Source organism: Gavia stellata, chromosome 4 (genome assembly GCF_030936135.1).
Source record: "Gavia stellata isolate bGavSte3 chromosome 4, bGavSte3.hap2, whole genome shotgun sequence".
NCBI lineage: Eukaryota > Metazoa > Chordata > Aves > Gaviiformes > Gaviidae > Gavia > Gavia stellata.
In genome coordinates, this window is record NC_082597.1 from 73,279,302 (window position 1) to 73,299,386 (window position 20,085).

The 20,085-nt window shown below is 40.4% G+C and overlaps 1 protein-coding gene across 1 annotated transcript in view; it reads left to right on the plus strand.

The window, feature by feature from the left end:
- Positions 1-20,085, plus strand: part of PDE3A (phosphodiesterase 3A) — a 274,878-nt gene that overhangs the window by 221,563 nt on the left and 33,230 nt on the right. The window contains exons 3-7 of the mRNA XM_059817211.1: positions 3,067-3,327; positions 6,178-6,332; positions 10,932-11,047; positions 14,817-15,036; positions 19,733-19,818. Coding sequence (XP_059673194.1) covers positions 3,067-3,327; positions 6,178-6,332; positions 10,932-11,047; positions 14,817-15,036; positions 19,733-19,818 — 838 coding nt within the window. The remainder of the gene's footprint in view (positions 1-3,066; positions 3,328-6,177; positions 6,333-10,931; positions 11,048-14,816; positions 15,037-19,732; positions 19,819-20,085) is intronic.

Genomic DNA, 20,085 nt, shown 5'->3' on the forward strand with positions numbered 1-20,085 from the left:
TCCTCCATGCGGGCAGGGTGGATGGTTGCACGGGTTTCGTGTGAGGTGTCAGCTGAAAGTGTCAGATCTGCAGGAAGTGCCCTTTTGGTCAAAAATGCAAAAGGTCCTGCCACCTTGCTGTATGAAGAGCACTTTGTGCAGAGGGTGAGGTGCTATCATGTGTGCTATTGCCAAGCTCTGAAGTCTTTCCCAGGTGCAAGGCACACTTCCAAAGAGAGAATCACTTCGTTTCCACCGGTTTGTTCTGGTGGGGCATGGGCTGCAGTAGTGCTACTGTGTGTTACGTGTGTAAGTACCTAACTCGATTTGAGTGCAGATGGTCCTTCGTGGTGAGGTGCAGGCACAGCTCAGGAGGGAGGGGGCGGACCCAGTATGTGGCATCCCTCTTCCTGGGCTATACAGCCTCAGCACCAGCTCTTCAAATAACGCGGCACAGCCTGGCCTTTGAGTCAGACAAATCTGCTGGGTCCCAGAGTCAAGGCAGGGGTCACCAAGACTTGACAAGTCCTCCCTGCATGTCAGAGGCCATGTGGCAGAAATTCACCGTTGAGAAGAGAAGGGCTCTCCCTCTCCCCACTTGGTACTAATCACAGAGAACAATGCTGGCAGCTTTGCAAAATATTAGTACTGCTGTACAAAATCTGGGCCTCTGCTTACGGCCCGCTGAGTCAGACTTGTTTACTTCATTGAAGTATTAATCTCTGTCTCTGATTGGCAGTCAACAGCTCCAGGCTCCAGGCTTAATAGAATTTCAAATTGTAGATTATGCAGTTTTACTGAAAATATGAGGCTTCTATCGCACTTTGAATGATGTATTCTCCCTCACTCCCCTTTGGTCTGTTTTTCAGGGCTGAGGTTAAGATAGATAATTAATTCATCCCATCCCAAGCCTTGTCTTTTAATTTAAGAATTTTCTTCAGCATCTGCCAGAATCGTCTGCATGCACTCCTGAGAGGTTAAGCAATGAAAAAGCCATTAAATTAACCTCAGCCATTAATTTTTTTCAGTAGGATGAAATAGCACTTCAGTATATCAAACAGTTTCTGGTTTATTTTATTTGGTATCATGACAAAGAAAAGAAATGTGGGAAGAAGAGGCTGGTTTTCTGGTTGTGTGAGAGGATGGTGAGTGAGGAGACCTGTCTTCTGGTCCTGTGGCTTACCTCTGTGTTAGCAAGAAGTAGGACACGAGGAGTAGATCCTGTGTTGGCAAGAAGCAGGACACAAGGAGTGGATCAGTGGAGTGAAACAGCTATTGCCAAGGGCCTGCTGTCCACTCTAGGCAATTGGGAAGATAGTGGGGAGAGGTTTAGCTATACTTAGGTAATATATCATTTTCCTCAGTCCTCAGAAATACTTTGCTATTGCCTGTAAAGCCTTTTGTGAGAACAAAGCAGTGTCAAGCTCTGTTACGCTGTTCTTTGATGTGTTGCGAGGTCCATAAATGCTGTCACTGGTGAGTCACTCCTGGACAGGGCTCTGATCACTCTCCTGCTAAGCAGTCTGCCCAATTCTCCATGCTATGTACTTGCCACTCCAAGAAAGCCGTAGGCTCTTTTCACAGGCATAACTACCCCATTTGGAAAACTCTGTATCTTAGATTTTTCTAAGAAATACACGAAAACAAATTAATACAAAATCTCCTGGAATGGTCTTTCTGGCAAACTGTACGTACACCTGCTGAAAAGTCCCAAACATTAACAGCAGAATTGAGCTTATGTGTCAGAAACACAGCAAAGGATAAATGGTCAGTCTTGGACTGTCTTGAATTAGTGATTCCGCGCAGAATTTACGGTGATGTATTGTGCACCAGCTAGTGAGGCTCAAATGTCACTGCTGCATTGAAAGTTCATATGCCTCCTGCCTTTCTAGTTGTTCTACTTCTGTGTGCCCAGTCTCACTGTTCTTCTAGCAGATCTTAAAGATCCTCAGTCTTTTGCAATTGTATCATATAGCTGTCAATTCACAGACTTGACAACTTTACTACTTTTGGCAATAGACTGTTTCTTTTAGTGGCAATATATTGCCCTGCTGGGTTCCCGGACAGATGGTAGTTGGAGTTCCTGAATGTTGGGAAGTTCTGGAGAAACTCAAAGATGCATTTATGGATCAACCCTCTTGTGCACACACTGGAAGTCCAGTGCTACACCTGTGTTGGATTACCTGTGTGCGAGATGGATGGACTACACGTATGAAGACAGTTTGCCTGGGCCAAAGTTAGTTTGCAGTGCATCATTTACAGGTTGAATATATACATGTACTGGGCAGGGTGTGTAAGATTTGCCGCTGATACTGCTGCTTGGTGTTATTTCTGCTTACACAGCACTTTAGTTAATAATTCTTCCGGAATGATATATGTGAAGTAGGTATATATTTCAAACCTAAGAGGAAGTAAGGACCATCTGAACTGGCCGTACAAGTCTGTAGAGTAACTATTCTCATCACTTCTGTCTGAATAAAATAAGGATTGGAAAACCCACTTTTTACTCCATTTCAATTTTGGTATAGCTGCCCAACAGGCAATTGCTTGGAGAAGAATGTTGTTGCCACTGTACCAGAATGCTATATTTTAATAGCGTGGAGGTATTTTAAAAATCATCAGTGTATGCTTGGGATTCATTTTGTTCATCTAAGCATAAGCATTGAACATTAGTTGTTCTAGATGCCTCTGTAGTTAGTAGAAAGGCATCTCTCAAGAGAGACTCCTCCCATCCTAAGCTATGTCTCCAAAATTATTTGTGCAGATAGCCCCTGGCCATTGACTATGTCTCTGTAGGGAGCCTGAACAATTCATTCAGATGGGTTAAGTCAGCTGCAGATGGTGAAAGCTGTGAAATCAGATATGGTGTCATTCCAAACTCTTTGCGGACTGTGAGCATTATGCCTGATGATGGATCTATTCAGCATGATTCTCCTTATTTAAAGAATTATTTCATGTTATTATTTTTCCACTCTGTGGGTAACTGCTTTAACAAAAGTTGTGGAGAGAGTTTACCACAGCTTTAGATACTGCTCAGCAGGTTGTTCACTTCTGTTGTCTTACATGTATTATTTTTGTCTTCTTCAGTCTTCTGGTACCAGCATCACAGTGGATATCGCTGTTATGGGAGAAGCACATGGGCTTATTACAGACCTTCTAGCAGATCCTTCGCTTCCCCCCAACGTGTGTACTTCGCTGAGAACAGTGAGCAACCTGCTTAATACGCAGTTAACCTTCCAGGCCATCCACAAGCCAAGGGTGAACCCTTTGGTGTCCTTCAGTGAGAACTACACCTGCTCCGACTCAGAGGAATGTCCAGAGAAAGGAGAGAAACTAGCTATTCCCAAGGTGAGTACTGAACCCTGTCTATCATCTTGTAACTTGGCTCTCCCTAAAGGGACAGCACTGGACTAGTGGGAGATGTCACTGGGCTTTTTGCTTGTTTGCTTGAGATTAACATCTTATGCACTAAGCATACTCTACTATAAAAGGACAGCTAAGTAGACTGTTGGTTTCATAGTAAGGCAATTCCTGTGTATCCTTCAACTCATGGCCAGGTTAACTTTGGTTCAGGCATCTTTAGAAGGTGATGTTCAACACAGGATAGCTCACATAGATGATGTGCATATTTCCTCGCAGTTGTTGGTTGGAGCTTATGAGAAAAGAAATAAGGAGCAGAGCAAGCAAAAGCCTTTCAGCATCCAGACTCACAAGTCTGCCCTGTTACTTCTCACACAGAAATTCCCCTCCCACTCAGAAGATTTGAGCCATTTCATGTGGGGTGACTATCCTAGTCAATGAGCAGTGGGGAATTAAGTAGTAATGTGAGGGACCTTTTTGCCCACTTTGAAGATTGAAATTTGAAATTCTGTATGAATTTCAGTCTCTTCTTCCTTCCCTTAGCTAGAGGTATGAAACCTATAAAAGTCGATGAAAAAGTCTCTATTGATGACGTCCAGGTGCGTTCGATCAAGTTTAAAATGTTGTATAACAAACAAACAAACAAACAAAAAAAAAGATCACCACAATACTTAGTATGACAAATATTGTGACCTCATAAGAAGTAGTCTTGAGAAGAAAAAGAAGACTGAACCAAAAAATTATATATATTAGTGCCTTGACAGATGGCTTTATGAATGCTCAGGAATCTGACAGGAAATAACCAGTGTTAACTACCCACATTTAGTAAGTGAACAACTAGAAAGAACACATTAGCTTTGAAGTAGTTTGAATTGTAGGTTCGTTGCTAATTAGCTGTCCTGCAAGGCTTACATTTCACTTTTGAAACTAAACCAAAATACTTTTGTACTGCAATCTGCCTTGTAAAATTAAATACAGGCAGAGTATGTTGCACAGGCAAATGCTAAGTTTTAACAGTTCAAATGGCACAGCCAGCATTTATTCCAGCATTTCCCGGCATCCGAATTGCAACGCTTGTGATTCTTTTGTTATTATATTTTAGTGTGATGATAATTATTACCCTATTTGCCTATGTAGCAGCTGCATATATGAAATGGATGTTCACAGGTTTTTAAGCGCGTTTTCCAGTTTATTTTAGTGTACATGTCTATAATGGCTGTAGTCTCGGCTCTGAGGGGAAAAGTTAAGTGGAAGAACACTGCCATCACATGAGCAAACACAGTGAACAGATACCAGTTTGCTGTTGCGTAATACCTAGTGAGAAGAGAAATGAAGGATGAAGAACTAATTTGACTGAAGAATTCACTGACCTAAATGTATTACGGTTCATAAAACTAATAGTTTGCAGCAGTTTATTTAAGCGTCTAAATTTAGATTTAGGGTCTTTACCTTAAGCATCTGATACTGAGCATTTTTGGGTAAGGAGATAGTATTTTAATGTATTTATCTGTAAGTTTGAGCTTCAAAACAAGTGTCTTCCATCTCATATCTCTTGACCCTCTGGCAAAGTCAAAGCTCTCCACCACAGAGGCATATTTATTTTAGTCCTTAAATATAAACACTTCACGAGACCTACAAGAGAAGCATCTTACAAAATTATAGCATCCGCAACAGCAAATCTGGATCTGCAAAGACTACTGTCATCCTTTATTATCTTTGCCTTCAAGAATTTGGAAAAACAATGTGAGTCCTGTTAGTGGAGAAACAGAAGAGGCAGGTGTAAGAAAAATGCAGGGTGGTCAAGAACAATCTGGTATAAACAGTGATGCTTTCTCTAAGCTTTTCAGGAGTCATCATATCCCAGAGCATGAAATTTCTTTTTCAGTGGCTGATCTTTGGATTGGGTAGATACACCAGGAAAAAAAGTTGGAGCTCCCCCCCCTTATTTTTCTTACAGCCTTTCTTGCCTTGAATCTCTGATTCTAAGCATTCATGACAGGTTAAATCACAGAATAGTTGAGGTTGAAAGTACATCTAGTCCAGTCCGGAGATCATCACTAGATGGATCACTAGCGGTCCCTCAGCTCAAGCAAGTTGAGCCTGGAGCAGGTTTCTCTAGGCTCAACCTAGAGCAGGTTGCTCAGGAGGATATCCGGTTGGGTTTTGAGTATCTCCATGGATGTAGACTCCACAGCCTCTCTGGTCAACCTCTTTCAGTGTTCAGTCATCCTCACAGTAAAAAATATTTTCTTACATTTAAATGGAATTTCTTGCATTTCAATTTGTGCCCCATTGCCTTTTGTCCTGTCACTGGACACCACAGGAAAGAACCTGGCTCCATCTTCTTTACACGCTCCCTTCAGGTATTTATATACATTGATAAGAACTCCCCTCCGCTTTCTCTTCTTCAGGCTGAGCAATCCCAGCTCTCTCAGCCATTCCTTTTATGACAGATGCTCCAATCCCTCAGTCACCTTTTGTGACCCTGATGACTTGTTTGAGTGCCTTTGGCCACATCATATAAGACCAAAATTTTTAAAGAGCACAACCCAACATTGGCTGACTCCAGTGAGAGCTCCAAGTTTGGCTGTGGAGCTGTGGATATATACCTTTTTTTAAACTTGAAATAGGGAGGATGGTCCAGACCCTCCAAGCATTTAAAGTACTGGCTGTGTTGATTTGAATAGAAGGTAGGCACCATAATACCTGGGAGAATCCGGATTTAAGGTACCTCACTAGGTGTTGTCAGGCAGAAATAATAAATTGGAAATGTTTTTCTTCTGCATGTTTAAAGTTTTTGTAAGCCTTATAAACTCTAAGCAACTGATTTCTCTCTAGCGCTTACGGAGAAGTTTGCCTCCAGGACTGCTGAGACGAGTGTCCTCAACTTGGACCACAACAACATCAGCCACAGGGTTACCTACATTGGAGCCAGCTCCAGTGAGAAGAGATCGCAGTGCCAGCATCAAACCTCATGAATCATCTTCATCCAGGTTACAAATTACCTCCTCTGTCTTTTATGTCTGTCTTTGGGCAAATTTCTTCAATTCTGTATGACAATCTCCCTCATTTAAAAATGCTGACTCCAAAGTGTTAGAACTACTTCTTCATGTTTCTCTAAATTGGGTTGTCAAAGAAGTGGCATTCCCAATTTTAGTCACATTATGCTTAAACTATTCCTATTATTGGGAAGCAAAGTAAAAAAAAAAATCTATTTATGCTAGCAAAGTGCAGAATTGCACAATAAAATTGGAAACAAGGCAAGATATCTGGTTAAAGTCTCCTTGATATACAGCCGTTTTCTCCATCGGTATTGCCCAGCAAAGAAAAGATTCTAACAAGTAACCCAGCTGCTGAACATCCCTTCTAAGAACATACCTAGTGATGTGTCCTGTCATTAAACCAGTTCATAAAGCAATTCTCCATCCTCTAGATACTAACTTCCAGAACACAAACCCTGATTCTAAGTGGACTCTCCTAAAATACACAATTTTGTGGTTTTCTGTCCATAGAAATGAAGTATCATCAGACCATACAGCACTGTACATGCCCTGCATCCCATGTACGCACCTAATTCCAGAATACAAGAAGTGCTTAGGGCTCCCTGAATGAACTCATACAAGTGCAATACCAGCAATAGATGGTAAATAAAAACCATTGAGTTAGATAAGTCAAAAAGTGATTTAGTGGAGAGAAGAAAGTAGATTTATTACCCTTGGGGAAAAAAAAGTATAATCTAGTAGTAAAATTACAAAGAAAGATTTGCTAGTAGAGGTTGAAAGCAAAGCTGAAAATGAAATGGGCAGTGTAAAGTTTTCCTGCAGGGTGGTTGCTGTACTTTCCCTAATTTTAAGCACTGCAGTGGAACACCTCTTTCCCATCGACCACAGAGTTTAGTTTCTCGGATTCAGAATCCCAGCTGTGCCATCCTTAATCCCAGCTGTCTCATCTAGTTAAAAGGCTTTTCCTAATTTGCCACAAGAAGCAAATACACACAGCTGTTTTGCTGGGGTGCAGACTGAGTGCCCGCTTCTATTTATTATGTATTTATTTACTTACTCATTTAAGATGTCCCATATTTTCACGGATTCAGTAAGAAGGTGCTGGTACTGGAAGAGTCACAACTACAAAGCAAGAATTAATAAAGCCTTCAAATAAGTTTCAGCAAAATCACTGGAGGAATTGTACATTATTTGTTTGTCTTGCCTGGAAAAAGAGTTCTGGATTCAATCATGACACATACACTTTGAGGTTATGTTCGTATAGTGCATCATAGAAACAGCACTAGATCTGCGAGGAGGTTTGCATAAGCTGAGGTACCTACCTACTCCGTTTTGTGCCCAAACCAGAATTTAGTTCCAGTTTCCTAAAGCATGTCCCTGAAAGTCTTTCAGAGTTACTCAGAAGCACACTAGTTCTCACTATTCTGAAGAGACGGGGTTTTATCTTATGGCTATAGTCCCTCATGACTGACTGTAGCAGTTAGGTATTTCCTGGTCAGTCTTACCCCTTCTCTTTTTCTCAGGGTCTGATCCCTGAGTCAGTATCATAAAATACAAAGAACTCCCATGAAACGGAGAGAGAATTTGTGTCTGCTCAGCTGCTTACAGCCAACAGCTGACTGGTTTAGGGCATTTGCAGAGGACTACCCTAATAAAGTTGCTTGTCTGCCTGAGGGCATTCAGACCTAGGTACCTTGCATTTTGGGACTTCCATGCTACCAGATAGCCTGAGGTGAGCTGCATTTAACCTTCCACAAGGGCTGTGGCAGATAATCCGGTAGCAGCCAGTGAGCTGAGTGGATGTTAGTCTTGTGGGAAGGGCACCAGTCTGTGAGAAGAGAGTCTTGGGTCCCAGGCACTGTTAACTATGATACGTTGCGTAGCTATTTCAACAGGATTTTGTCCTTTCTGGCTCCATGACTATTTTTCTATTCTAGTCAGAAAGGAGCAGAGCCTTTCAAGGAAGGGCGGAGGGCAGTCAGTCGTGCAGCCTAGTAGTTATGGTTCCACTCTGTGAGAATAAAGTTCAGGTCCCCTCCCCATCTCAGCCAGGGCTATCATCTTGGAGCTGGTGGATGAGGAGAGAGTGTGGAGACATGCTTTGCTATGGGGAAAGGAAGACCAGAGCAAAAGCATCAAATTCAAGAAGAGAATTCAGAGCTGTGATATCAGAAGGTTCACAAGTTTTTCTGCAATTCAGAATTTAGTGTTGGTCGTGGAGAAAAAGATAGGACCTGAGAAGGCCCGACATAACTAGTGTTTGCTGTTGGATATCTTGGGTGAATGCAGCCCCAGAGAGCTGCTTTGATTGGCCTTTCTTCCAGATATGTAAACCTCTCCCATAGAGGAGGCTCTCAAGCAGGGCGCCTAGGTGCTCAGGGCAGCCTGCAGAGTACAGTGAATGTCTGGTGTAAGAAAATACGTGGTTAGCCAAAGTTCCCTTTGTGAGGAGTCCCATGTATCTTAGCAAAAGTAAATATAAAGAAGCTATAACCAAATGGAAATGTTCTTCAGTCACCAGCCTGTGGTTTGCAGGGTGCATTTGATTTATACTGTTGATCCCAAACTCTCACATAGTATGTAAGCAACCTAAGATGGGAATCAGAGGGAGAAGGAGAGCAATTAAATATTATTGTTGGTCCTTTTCTACAGTTGTTATATAATTCTGCATGATGAGCCAACTAAGCAGGCTATCAATTCTTCCTACGTTTAGTGTCGCCAATTGTATAATTATAGCTCTGTCAAGCCTCCCAGCCTACTGTTTGCAGCTCTTCTTTTACAGTAGGAGAAACAATGTGTATTCCAGAAAGGCGAAAAATGAATCCTACAAGTCTAGCTTTAAAAATTTTGGCAGACCAATACAGATTTGCTTTCAAGGAAAAGAATTTTGAACTGAAGGGAAAAAAGGAATCTTGATTATCTGCCACTTCCCCTGTACCAAATTCAAGCACACCACAGGTCACAGAGAAAGAAACGTTTCATGGCTTGAAGGGTAGGAGAGGAGAAATGACACTGGAATTGCCCTGTGGTGGATTCTGCAGCTACAAAATCTGCAACTTGTTCCTCACAGTCTGGGACATCACCTCTAGATTCCTGTAGTCACATATTTGCAAAAATCCCCTTTAAATCTCCATTGAAGATGAGTAGTCCTGTATTCTTCCAGCCCCATGTCACTAAACTGGTAAGACATGGTCCTCTTATAGCTTCAAATGATTTGGGAAAAATAATAGAGCTTTCACATTCCTTCCCTTAGTCACTTCTATATCCAGTGATTCTCCTTTAAGAAGTTAAAGAATGTGGTTTGGGGGATTTTGTTTTGGTTTGGTTTGTTTTTTCTTTACAGTGGGCCAGTGTGTTATATTCTTCCTGTCAATTAAAAAACAAAACCACAAAACAAACAAAAATAATTAAAAAAACAGCTGGATTCTTTCTTTGTCTTACTTCATCACAGATTGTAGGAATTTGGGCCAATGAAGACAAGCAGCAACTATTTTTGTAGGTAGTGCTTGCTCTTCCAAAACAATAAGGTGTTTGTAGATTTAAGACAATGTTACGTGCTTTCTTCTTTCAGAACACTTTTTTTTTTTTCAAGTTCAGCTGGGACTAGTCTGCTTTAAAAGGCTGTCTTCTGCCTTGCATGTCATCTCATCACTTGGATGTGAGGCTGTGAGGAGAAATGTGGAGCCTGAGAGGCCGAGCGGATCTGTCCAGATAAGTCATAGGCCTCATGATAAGAGCCAGTGCTACATCCTTGCAAGCAGCTGACATTTGATGAGTGTCATTCAGGAATACAATGATAAATACAATTCTCTTGCCTTACAGACATATTTGGCCTCTTCTGGTACACAGTTATAGCCTAAAGGCTGAACGCACGTGCCCATCCTGTTGTAGGGGACCAGCATTTGTTCCACACACACACAGACACGTGCACCCTATTTTCCTTCAGTGAGTTTCTCTCGGATTAGTGACCAATGTCTTCAGGGTCTGTCAATAGGATTTTTTTTGAGATGCAGCATATGTTTCACTGAGCTAGAGCAGGAAGTGCTTCACCCAGAGAAGAGGCACACCACTAGCAACAGCAATGCAGGGCTCTTCCAAGCCTCTTCCAGCCTCCTGAGGAGCTCCTCTAGTGCCCGGAGGGTTACTGGGTATCTGCCTTGGCGGTGGCAGCAGAGGAGTCAAGGAGACTGATTTTTTCATTTACACTGAGAACTTCTGGCACTTCCGGCTCTTGTAAGGAGGTGTTGAAAGAGAATATATATTTAACTTATTTCAAGTCAAGTTTTAAGCCTCTTTGTACTGTCAGAACAATACAATGAAGATATCATTGTATAGATAAAGTGAATAGAATAGGCCTCAGCACCGAAGGAAGTCCAGCTTTGGAGTGTCTGCACTGTAAATATTTTTGCTGAATACAATTACTGAGCACCTCACAAATCGCAGTTCAGCCATCAGATAGATGCTGTTTTCCTCATCAGATTTTGTGCTATCTCGGTATTGCATACTTCTTGCTGTGGCTCCTAACTTAAGATCTGCCGTTGAGGCTTTTTACTGTGTCGAACGATGCTTGTTTGTGCTCTGGTTTTGCAGCACTGACTCCTGGAACAGCTCAATTCTGATGACAATCACGAAGAGCAGGTCCTTCTCCACCTCCTACGCCATGTCTTCTACCAACCACCTGAATGCCAAAAGGCAGAGCCGGCAAGGTGAGTGGGCATCTGTGGCTCTGTCAGGCTCGCTTAGCTGCTTCCCCGTGACTAGTACGTGCAACTGCTTTTGATCTCTGTCCAATCTGTGTCTTTTCTTATTTCTCTATTAATATAAATATACTTATTTCCTTTATTTAAAAAAAACAGTGGCTTAAAATACTGTAGCTCATAGTGATGCCATTGTAAATGTTTTGACTTTTATGATTTACAGAGGTTAGTCATGACACGATGTGGCAAGTGCGATGCTAAATCGTGTTGTGATTTATATCCATGTAATTCCCTTGAATACAACAGGGCTAAGAACAGAGTGTTTTCTATAACGTTTGTTAGTTTAACTGTCTATGTATATTCCCTGACTGAGATTTCCTGAAGCACAGCCTACATAATGCCATTCAGAGCTGTAGGCAGCAACTGACCCATCTTATGCAAACATATCCAAGACAAAGCCATTACAACTCAGAGGTCTATCTCTATGTTTTCATTTTTGAGAAAATCCAGGTAGTTCTTACTGATTTTTAGAGGTGAGAAATACGGGACTTTTTACTCAGCTTTTTGGGCCTTCAAAAAATGACTCCTGTTTTAACTGAGGGAAAGAAAAGTAGAAGGTGACTTCTTAATTGATAATGAAATGTGCAATATGACAGCGATGAAGCAGTCTTAATCCTCAGCAGCGTGGTTCTCTTCCCTGCAAATGCAGGATAAAGTAATGTTTACCCATGCTTTAACTTACAATTCAAAATGATCACAGGGCCTTCCTTTTTTAAATCAGCCCGGTTTTTTTCCAAACTTGGAATAAGGTTGAGATAATGTTACTCAGAGATACTGGCCACCCAGACATCAGATGGAAATTGATAGATGCCTGAGGCCTGACATCAGAAAAGTCAGAGAATCTGAACTTAGAGATGGGTTTGAAGATATGGCTGCACAATTATTCTGCATATCTAGCACTGTCACATCGCATCTCCTTTTCAAATTGAAGAGTTTATTTAATCTCCTCTTGTACAGAAGCTGCTTTCCACAGTGAAGATTAAGTAACACAATATTATCTTAAAAGGTAATAGGCACGTAGGCAAATGAATAAAATTGAACCTGGAAAATAATGGAGATATAGTACCAAGAATCCAGGAATTTGGTTTAGAACAAAACAAATCCAACTTAGACTTGTGATTTTCAGAGATTAACCCATTAACTTGGAAGGGAGTGTGTGTGTGTATAGTATTTTATACTTGGAAAACAAGACTTATCAACCCCACCAGTCAGTTTTACATTTATTCTCTTCTGCTTCCAGAAAGCGTTAATAGTCATCTCTGTTGCCCAAACACATGAGCTTCCCTGTGATGAAAGGAGAGCTCCATTCCATCACAAGCAATTCCTAGGGGCACTGATTGACAGGAGTAAAAATTTTTGCTCAGCATTTTATGCAGAAGATTGATATTTTCATGTTTTACACTGTTTACATTCATGTATTTTTAATAATTATTTGTTTTCATGTTCCAAGTAAAGAATTGCTTCAATTTGCACTAGTTAATACAAATTAGACTTTTATATATTAGCTCCATTGGCAATATATAATAATTCTTGGTAGAAGTTGATCTAGCTAAATCTATAAATCTGTTAATTTACAAAATGTGTCTTTAATTATGTATGAAAACATTAGCATTTTAAAATACTGCTAGCTATACCTATTTTGGCAAAATTCTGAGGTAAACTCAAGTGTTTTCATATGTAATTTCACATCACGTTGAAGTCACTGTTTTATTTCTTCAACACTGCAAATGTGTAAAAGTTCTGGAGGACCTAAGCATATGAATGTACTTAAAAAAATTCTCCCTGTATTGTTATTCTTCTCTTATCTTGATTGTTCAAAATACCTTGCTGTAGAAAGACACGTTTTCTTTCGCTTTTGCCAATAAATGGTTAAATGTTTGATTATTGAAAATAGGTTTGCGTTTTTCTGGTAAACTTCCTTATTTCTGGTTACCTACCCTGGCAAATTACTCTTTTAAGAAAACCACAAACAAACATATTTCAAGAGACAGGAGCCCAGACTAGCAGTAGAAAGCCAGCTGTGATTAGAAACATTATTGTGAAAATTGCTGTTTAAATTCCCAGGACTTGCTTTAAATTGTTCGAAGATGACTATATATATTGTATTCTCTAACAGTCATGAAGATTACCTGGTAACATATAGCTCAGAGGAAGATAATAATCCAGCTCAATCCCCTGTGCAACTAACAGACTGTGAAATGTTTTTAAGACATGTTTTTGTTGGATGGAAAGCAGATATCTCAAAGGATTAGTAAATGCGAAGCAGAGGCTTTCTGTATTTTAAAGCAATTTCCATATGTCATGACCATCTGATAACTTTTTAATTGCTCTGTAGGCTGTAGGGTTCTGATCTCAAGACTAGCATAATATCCTAGTTGCAATCATTGAATTAAGACAGTAATACATGCCACATGTTTGCTGAAGAAATACCCTCATCAAAACTTAGGAGATGTTGGATATCTCAAAATTACAGTGCAGTAACTGTCAGAGATTATTTTTAACTCTTGGATTGTCAATAGAAAATCATATTTTAACCTCATATCACAGTAAGTCGTTATCAGGAAAAATCACTGGAACTGTGCACGTATATCCTGCAAGGTTAGTATTTCATAAACTTAGATCAACATACCGCCTTATTCTAAGACAATTTTTGTGTCTGGAATGCATTTAGATGGTGGGCACAATTCAAACATAAAACCAGTTAAAGTTTCTAAGCTCTTTATATCATTTGGGTTTGAAGCTGAACATGGTAAATGAACTGGGGCTGAGTTCCTACAGACTTTAGAATAGGAGGTAAGTCAATTTACATGCATTTTCTTTTAAGATAATCTATCTTTGCTCCCCTGCACTTTATTGTGAATGGGACCTTTTTGTCTGAGACTAGAAAATGTAAAGTGGATTTGAAGAGAAAGCAGCACTTTGTCTCAAGCACTGGACTGGCTGATGCACTTCATCTTGGCAGTGGTGCTTAGTTAGAACAGGGGACAGAGAGAACTACATTTTGCTGGTGTTCGCACATGTGGATTTGGCAGTTTCTGACACACTAGCTCAGGGGGGTACAGTACCATGTGGTACAGGTAATGGTCACAAGTCTCCCATGGTGAGCAACAGATATTGAATAATAAACTCAAGCTGCACAAGATCAAGGCTGAAAGCTGTGAGTAATGTGGAAATGGCACCATAAGTGCAATATTTTATATTCATAGAATGTATCACTACTAAAAATTGCTTTTTTAGTTTATTGCTAGTCTTCACACATGTAGAAATTCAAATTTGCTGGGAATGTGTGTAAGCCTTTCTTGTCTCTGCTTTACAGAGAGAGACAGCGAAGCAAAGAGAAACTGCAGATGGATCTGGGAACTGCCTATTTGGAGTTTGGTGTCTCTGTCACTAGAACATGTTGATACTAATAGTCATGCCACTAATGCATGCCTTTCATTTCATGCCTGCCAGTTAGTGCATCCTGCTCAACAGGGAGAATATGCTTCATATTTTAAGCCAGATCCTCAGCAGGTAGAAGTGGCTGATATTAATGGAGCTTCATGTCTCTGTGACAGTCATGGACTTGGCTCAGAGTGGAGGAGGGTTTTCTCTTATTTTTCCATTTGGAAGCTATGCTGGTACCTGCATATCTCAAGAGGAGTATTTCTGCACAGTGAACTCATACAACCACCTGCTGCTTCTGTTAATAGACAAGACTCTTCTTTTCTCTTGCCAGGTATCCCGCCAAATATTTCACCTCTCACCTCCCCATGCCATTCACCAATACAGGGGACACCTGCCACAAGTCCTACTGGAAAAACATCTTCCGTGTCATTTCCAGACTCTACAGATATTGACACCAAGCAAGGCTTAAAGCCACACAAAGTCTTAACTTCTACTCAGAGTGCGCCTAGCCTGTCAGACCCTATTATCAGCCCCTCTGTCATCTGCAGCAGGTAAGATAGTAATGTGACTTGCGTTGGAATCACTTCACGTTGTTCTCACGAACAAGCTCTTTTGGCCCACATACAAGTTTTTGTGATTTGCTGCGGTATTGTGTATTGATATTTCGTGATAGCTAAGCAGTTCTTGGTGTATGAGTAATTGTGTAGATTGATGCTACAAAGTGCTTTTAAAGTGCAAGACGGTTACCTACATTTATAGCTTTTATTCGTGTCAGACGCACAGTCTGATTCATAAATAAATTCTGCGTCAAGAACTTGCAGATCCCAAAGTTGGATTTCATGTTAGCAACTTGTGTTTCTCACGCTATGCCCTTAACATGAACAGTCAGTTTCAGGTCACAGGCCAAGCCTTTCACAGCAGGCACCTGATGTTTGATAGAGAAATCTGACTGCTGGGGTTTAAAAGCTGCTGGCCTGTAGCCTTCTGATAAAGGTGTGCCAACAATGCCTGAAGACTACGTAATTTTGAGCACTCTCTCAGGAGTGGATCCTGTCCTCCTAGGCAGAGTCAGATTATGTAGCACTGGGATTTTTTTCAGAAATCAACTGCAGCCGAGTTCTTTCTACTGCTAGGAGTTACAGTAACACAGTTTAATTTCACACTCGAAAGTAGCCCATTATTAGAGTACTCAGACCTGCTCTGCAATATCAGCATTTTGGAAAGAAACTTGTTCTGTTTATCTTCTTGAAAAGGATTCAGTTGCTGAGTTAGATTACTGGAGTTTCCAATATGTGTCCAGTTCGGAATAGTGGGAAACACTGGTATTTAGAAGCCTGTTCCAGTGCAGTTTCAAGGTTACCTTACTTATTAGATGTTACTTTTGGTCAGAGTAGTGAGTGATTTGTGATTATTGGCTAGCCAGCAGACAGCACGTCATCTGAGGCTAGGTTAAATGTTATCAGGTTTGACTATCTTTGGAAATAGTTTGTCGTTTCTGGCTTCAGTCACGTGACTTTGGATGTGTCTCGGTATGCTAAATGCAGGGCTTGGAAATGGGTGTGAGAAAGTCAAAATTGCGATTGCAAGTTTGCTCAAGGGAGTCATCCTTACTGAAGTTCAGACTAGGATCCTGACAGGCTTTTAAGATGTGTTTTGGTGACTAAATAGAAACTAAGTGCTTTTAAAAGTTTTCCAAAGGTATTGCAAAACTGGGACTTGCACTGATTAATTTGAAATGAAAACTATATTACACAGAAGAAATACGCCATAAACATGCTACTGCCTTATTAAACTGTGCCTTTATTACTACTTCAACAAAATATTGTTACTTTAACTGGTAACAATTATCACTGGAAGCCTTCCATTAAAGAGAACAATTAACAGTTGCATAAGAAAAGTAAAAAAAAAAAAAATCAATGTAAGGTTGTTGTAGATAGTAATGAAATATATTGTCTTGATATGTGTAGACTTTGATTTCAATGTAATCATTGGTAAAGCACTCATTAGCTTTTATGTGGCTACAGTCTTACGTGATATACGTACGTTGAATGGCATATTTAGGTTCTTAATTTCCTTGTTTTCAAATACTGTGTAAGCATTACAAATAGATTGCTGGCATAGACTTTGTTCATTATTTGAAACAAACGCATTATTTAAAATATTATGGTGTAATGACTACTAATAGAATTGTCATCCACTATTACTAATAGTCACTGTTCCTTTAACGTCCATTGAAAAATCATAAGCACTGTCACAATCAGCTGTCACAGAGGTTCAACAAGGCCAAGTGCCGGGTCCTGCACTTGGGTCACAACAACCCCAGGCAACGCTACAGGCCTGGGGACGAGTGGCTGGAAAGCTGCCCCGCAGAAAAGGACCTGGGGGGTGTTGGTTGACAGCCGGCTGAACATGAGCCAGCAGTGTGCCCAGGTGGCCAAGAAGGCCAGCGGCATCCTGGCTTCTATCAGAAATGGTGTGGCCAGCAGGAGTAGGGAGGTGATCGTGCCCCTGTACTCGGCGCTGGTGAGGCCGCACCTCGAATCCTGTGTTCAGTGTTGGGCCCCTCACTACAAGACAGACATTGAGGTGCTGGAGCGTGTCCAGAGAAGGGCGATGAAGCTGGTGAGGGGTCTGGAGCACAAGTCTTAAGAAGATCAGCTGAGGGAACTGGGGTTGTTCAGCCTGGAGAAGAGGAGGCTGAGGGGAGACCTCATTGCTCTCTACAATTACCTGAAAGGAGGTTGCAGAGAGGTGGGTGTTGGTCTCTTCTCCCAAGTGACAAGCAACAGGACAAGAGGAAATGGCCTCAAGTTGCGCCAGGGGAGGCTCAGGCTGGATATTAGGAAAAATTTCTTTACTGAGAGAGTGGTGAAGCACTGGAACAGGCTGCTCAGGAAAGTGGTGGAGTCGCCCTCACTGGACGTGTTCAAGGAACGTGTGGACGAGGCATTGTGGGACATGGTTTAGTGGGCATGGTGGTGTTGTGCTGATGGTTGGACTTGATGATCTTACAGGTCTTTTCCAACCTTAGTGATTCTGTGATTTCTAGCCGTTAGTATATAGAGATGTCATATCCACAGATACCAGCTGAACCAACAGCACATAAATAATGCATCCCGTAGTAATATAAGCACAATTTAAAAAAAAAAAACCACAAAAAAAACTCAAAAAAAACCCCAAACCAAAAAAAACCTGCAAAGAAATGAAAAGGCTAAGACAAGCTTGAGAGAGTTAAATTAAAAGACTTATTTCCAGTGTTAATGTTTGAGCTTTCACGTTGTAGATGGCTAGTCTTCATGGTATGCAATCCCCTACATTTACTGACAAAAAAACTGCCTTGCTAGGAAACAATACCAAGTCAACGAACCTCTGCCACCACCAAACCAATCCCTCCCCCAACAACAACAACAAAAGAGGAAACAAACTCATGATGGATTCAGTGCTTTAAATCAGATCCACCCAGGCAGTGGCATCAAGACAGCAGTTTTACTGTACTTTTTTTTTTTTACCTAAAAAGTGAAATGTGGTAGGACAGCAGAGTTTGAAAACTGTATTAAACAAGAACGTATACCAGACAATGCTGTTAAAATAACTTGTAAGTAATAATTTTTAATTCTACTTAGTAGATAAGGCAGGAAACCTGTGGAAAAAATGTTAAACAATCCTGTGATTAAGAAGTATATTAGAATGCCTGTGCATGAAGGGATTGAGTTAAAGTTGCATGGACATGTTTACTTCTGACATAGAGCAGATTTCAAGTGTTCTTCTAGGTAGGTCAGTATTTTTTTTTTTAATATAGTGTTTTATGTGGACCGTACATATTAAATCAGTGTGAGTTTGCATATGTTCTGGAAATAAAGAGGTACACTCATAATGACACAAAAGCCTTGTAGCATTGCAACCAATCAAAGGCTCTCTTTCTCTTTTACTTTTACATTTTGGCTTGTTAGCATTGACCTTATGGAAACCACAAGGAATGTGGGAGAGAGAAATTAATACATTTTTTTCATCTTGTTTAGAAACCTGAGTGATAAAAGATTTATTTGCTTGGCTATGCACTACAACTATCATTGTATACAGATTTGTGTTTTTATTTAAAATTCTTTCAGGCATTCATTAAGTTTGCAGGGCATACCAAGCTCCAGAATATGTTTTGGATGACCCAGTCAAAAGCCATCTGGCATAGGATTTCAGCTATTTTTATATGGTGAACTTACATTGGTGCAAAGTTTCTAGTACGAAGTTTGTCAAATCAAAATAGTTTTGTAATAGTTGCTTTGCAAAGGCTGTTATATAAGAGATATGCCACAAAATAGTGACTCGAACCAGAGAAAGAAATGTTAAAATGTCAGTTCTTTATGGACAGATTTGATATAATACTGCTAAATGAGGCTTTGGATTTTTTCTGTCATGTTTTCATACTATATCATTGTTCCTTCTGGTCCTAGCCTCAATCATATTGGGACATTGTAATTTGAAATGTTCCAGCTGGTATTGAATTCACGTTTAGGCCTTTAACGGGAATTGCACACAAGGAATAAAGCATTTTAATGGAAGGGAAAAGCCAGTCATTTGGAAAGGCCATGATATTGTGATCCCTCCCACAATGTCTTTCTGTTCTGGGAATGACGAAGCAAACTTTGTCTTCTGGTTTCATTGCTAAATGTCTGGATGCCAGATCACTCACCTCATATTCTGTCAAAAACGCTGCCTTGGTTCTGATGTGCTTGGTATGTTGTCACTGAAGTAATGGCAAAATACCTTTTTTCTCCTTAAGAGGAACATATTCAAGTTTTAAGCAAGAAAAGGAGAGTAAAGCCACACATGGCTGTGTTCAACTTGAATTAGATACGATTGTATGGCATTCTGACACATTTTCATCATTTTAATTCATGTTTATAGGGCAGCTGTGATACAAAACCAGCGGATTTTTTTGTACTGATAAACTTAGAGAATAAAAAATTAATTTAAAAAAATAATCAAATGGTATAGGTTTACTGTTGGCAACACAAATTTAATGGTGGTGGCCAGTTAATCCAAGGTCTTTTTGTATTTTTGTCTTTTTACATTCCTGACTTCCAAAAAACCCCTTCAGCTCGCTCTTGTAATTTTGTCTGGAGAATGCACCCTGTACCATAGTTTATACTGTATGACATAATCTTACCCTGTCAGCAGGAAATCATTTTACATAAGACTGTCTAATGTGCATGGTTCTTTATATTGTGCATGTTACTTGATGTATTTCAGCTGTGGCAGACCCTATAACCAAATAGAAGCTGGTGATGGGACACTAGATAGAAATGATGGTACCACACACACCCTGAACAGAACAGGTAATTCTTTGTCCATCAAAAACTCCTCATCCCTTAAAATTCAATAATCATTCACTGAAAGGGCAGATATGCCTGTCTGTCATTAAAGGAGAACATACGTAGGTGAGACCATACAAATTGTCTTTGAGGCTCCTTTCATTTTGTATGTACATGTGCAAAATGCTAATGAAGAATAGAGTTAAAATATAAAGGAAATAGGGTTTCCTTCATCTAACCTAGTCAGCTCAAATAATGGTCATCAAAATTTTTCTCACTCTTCAATCCCTG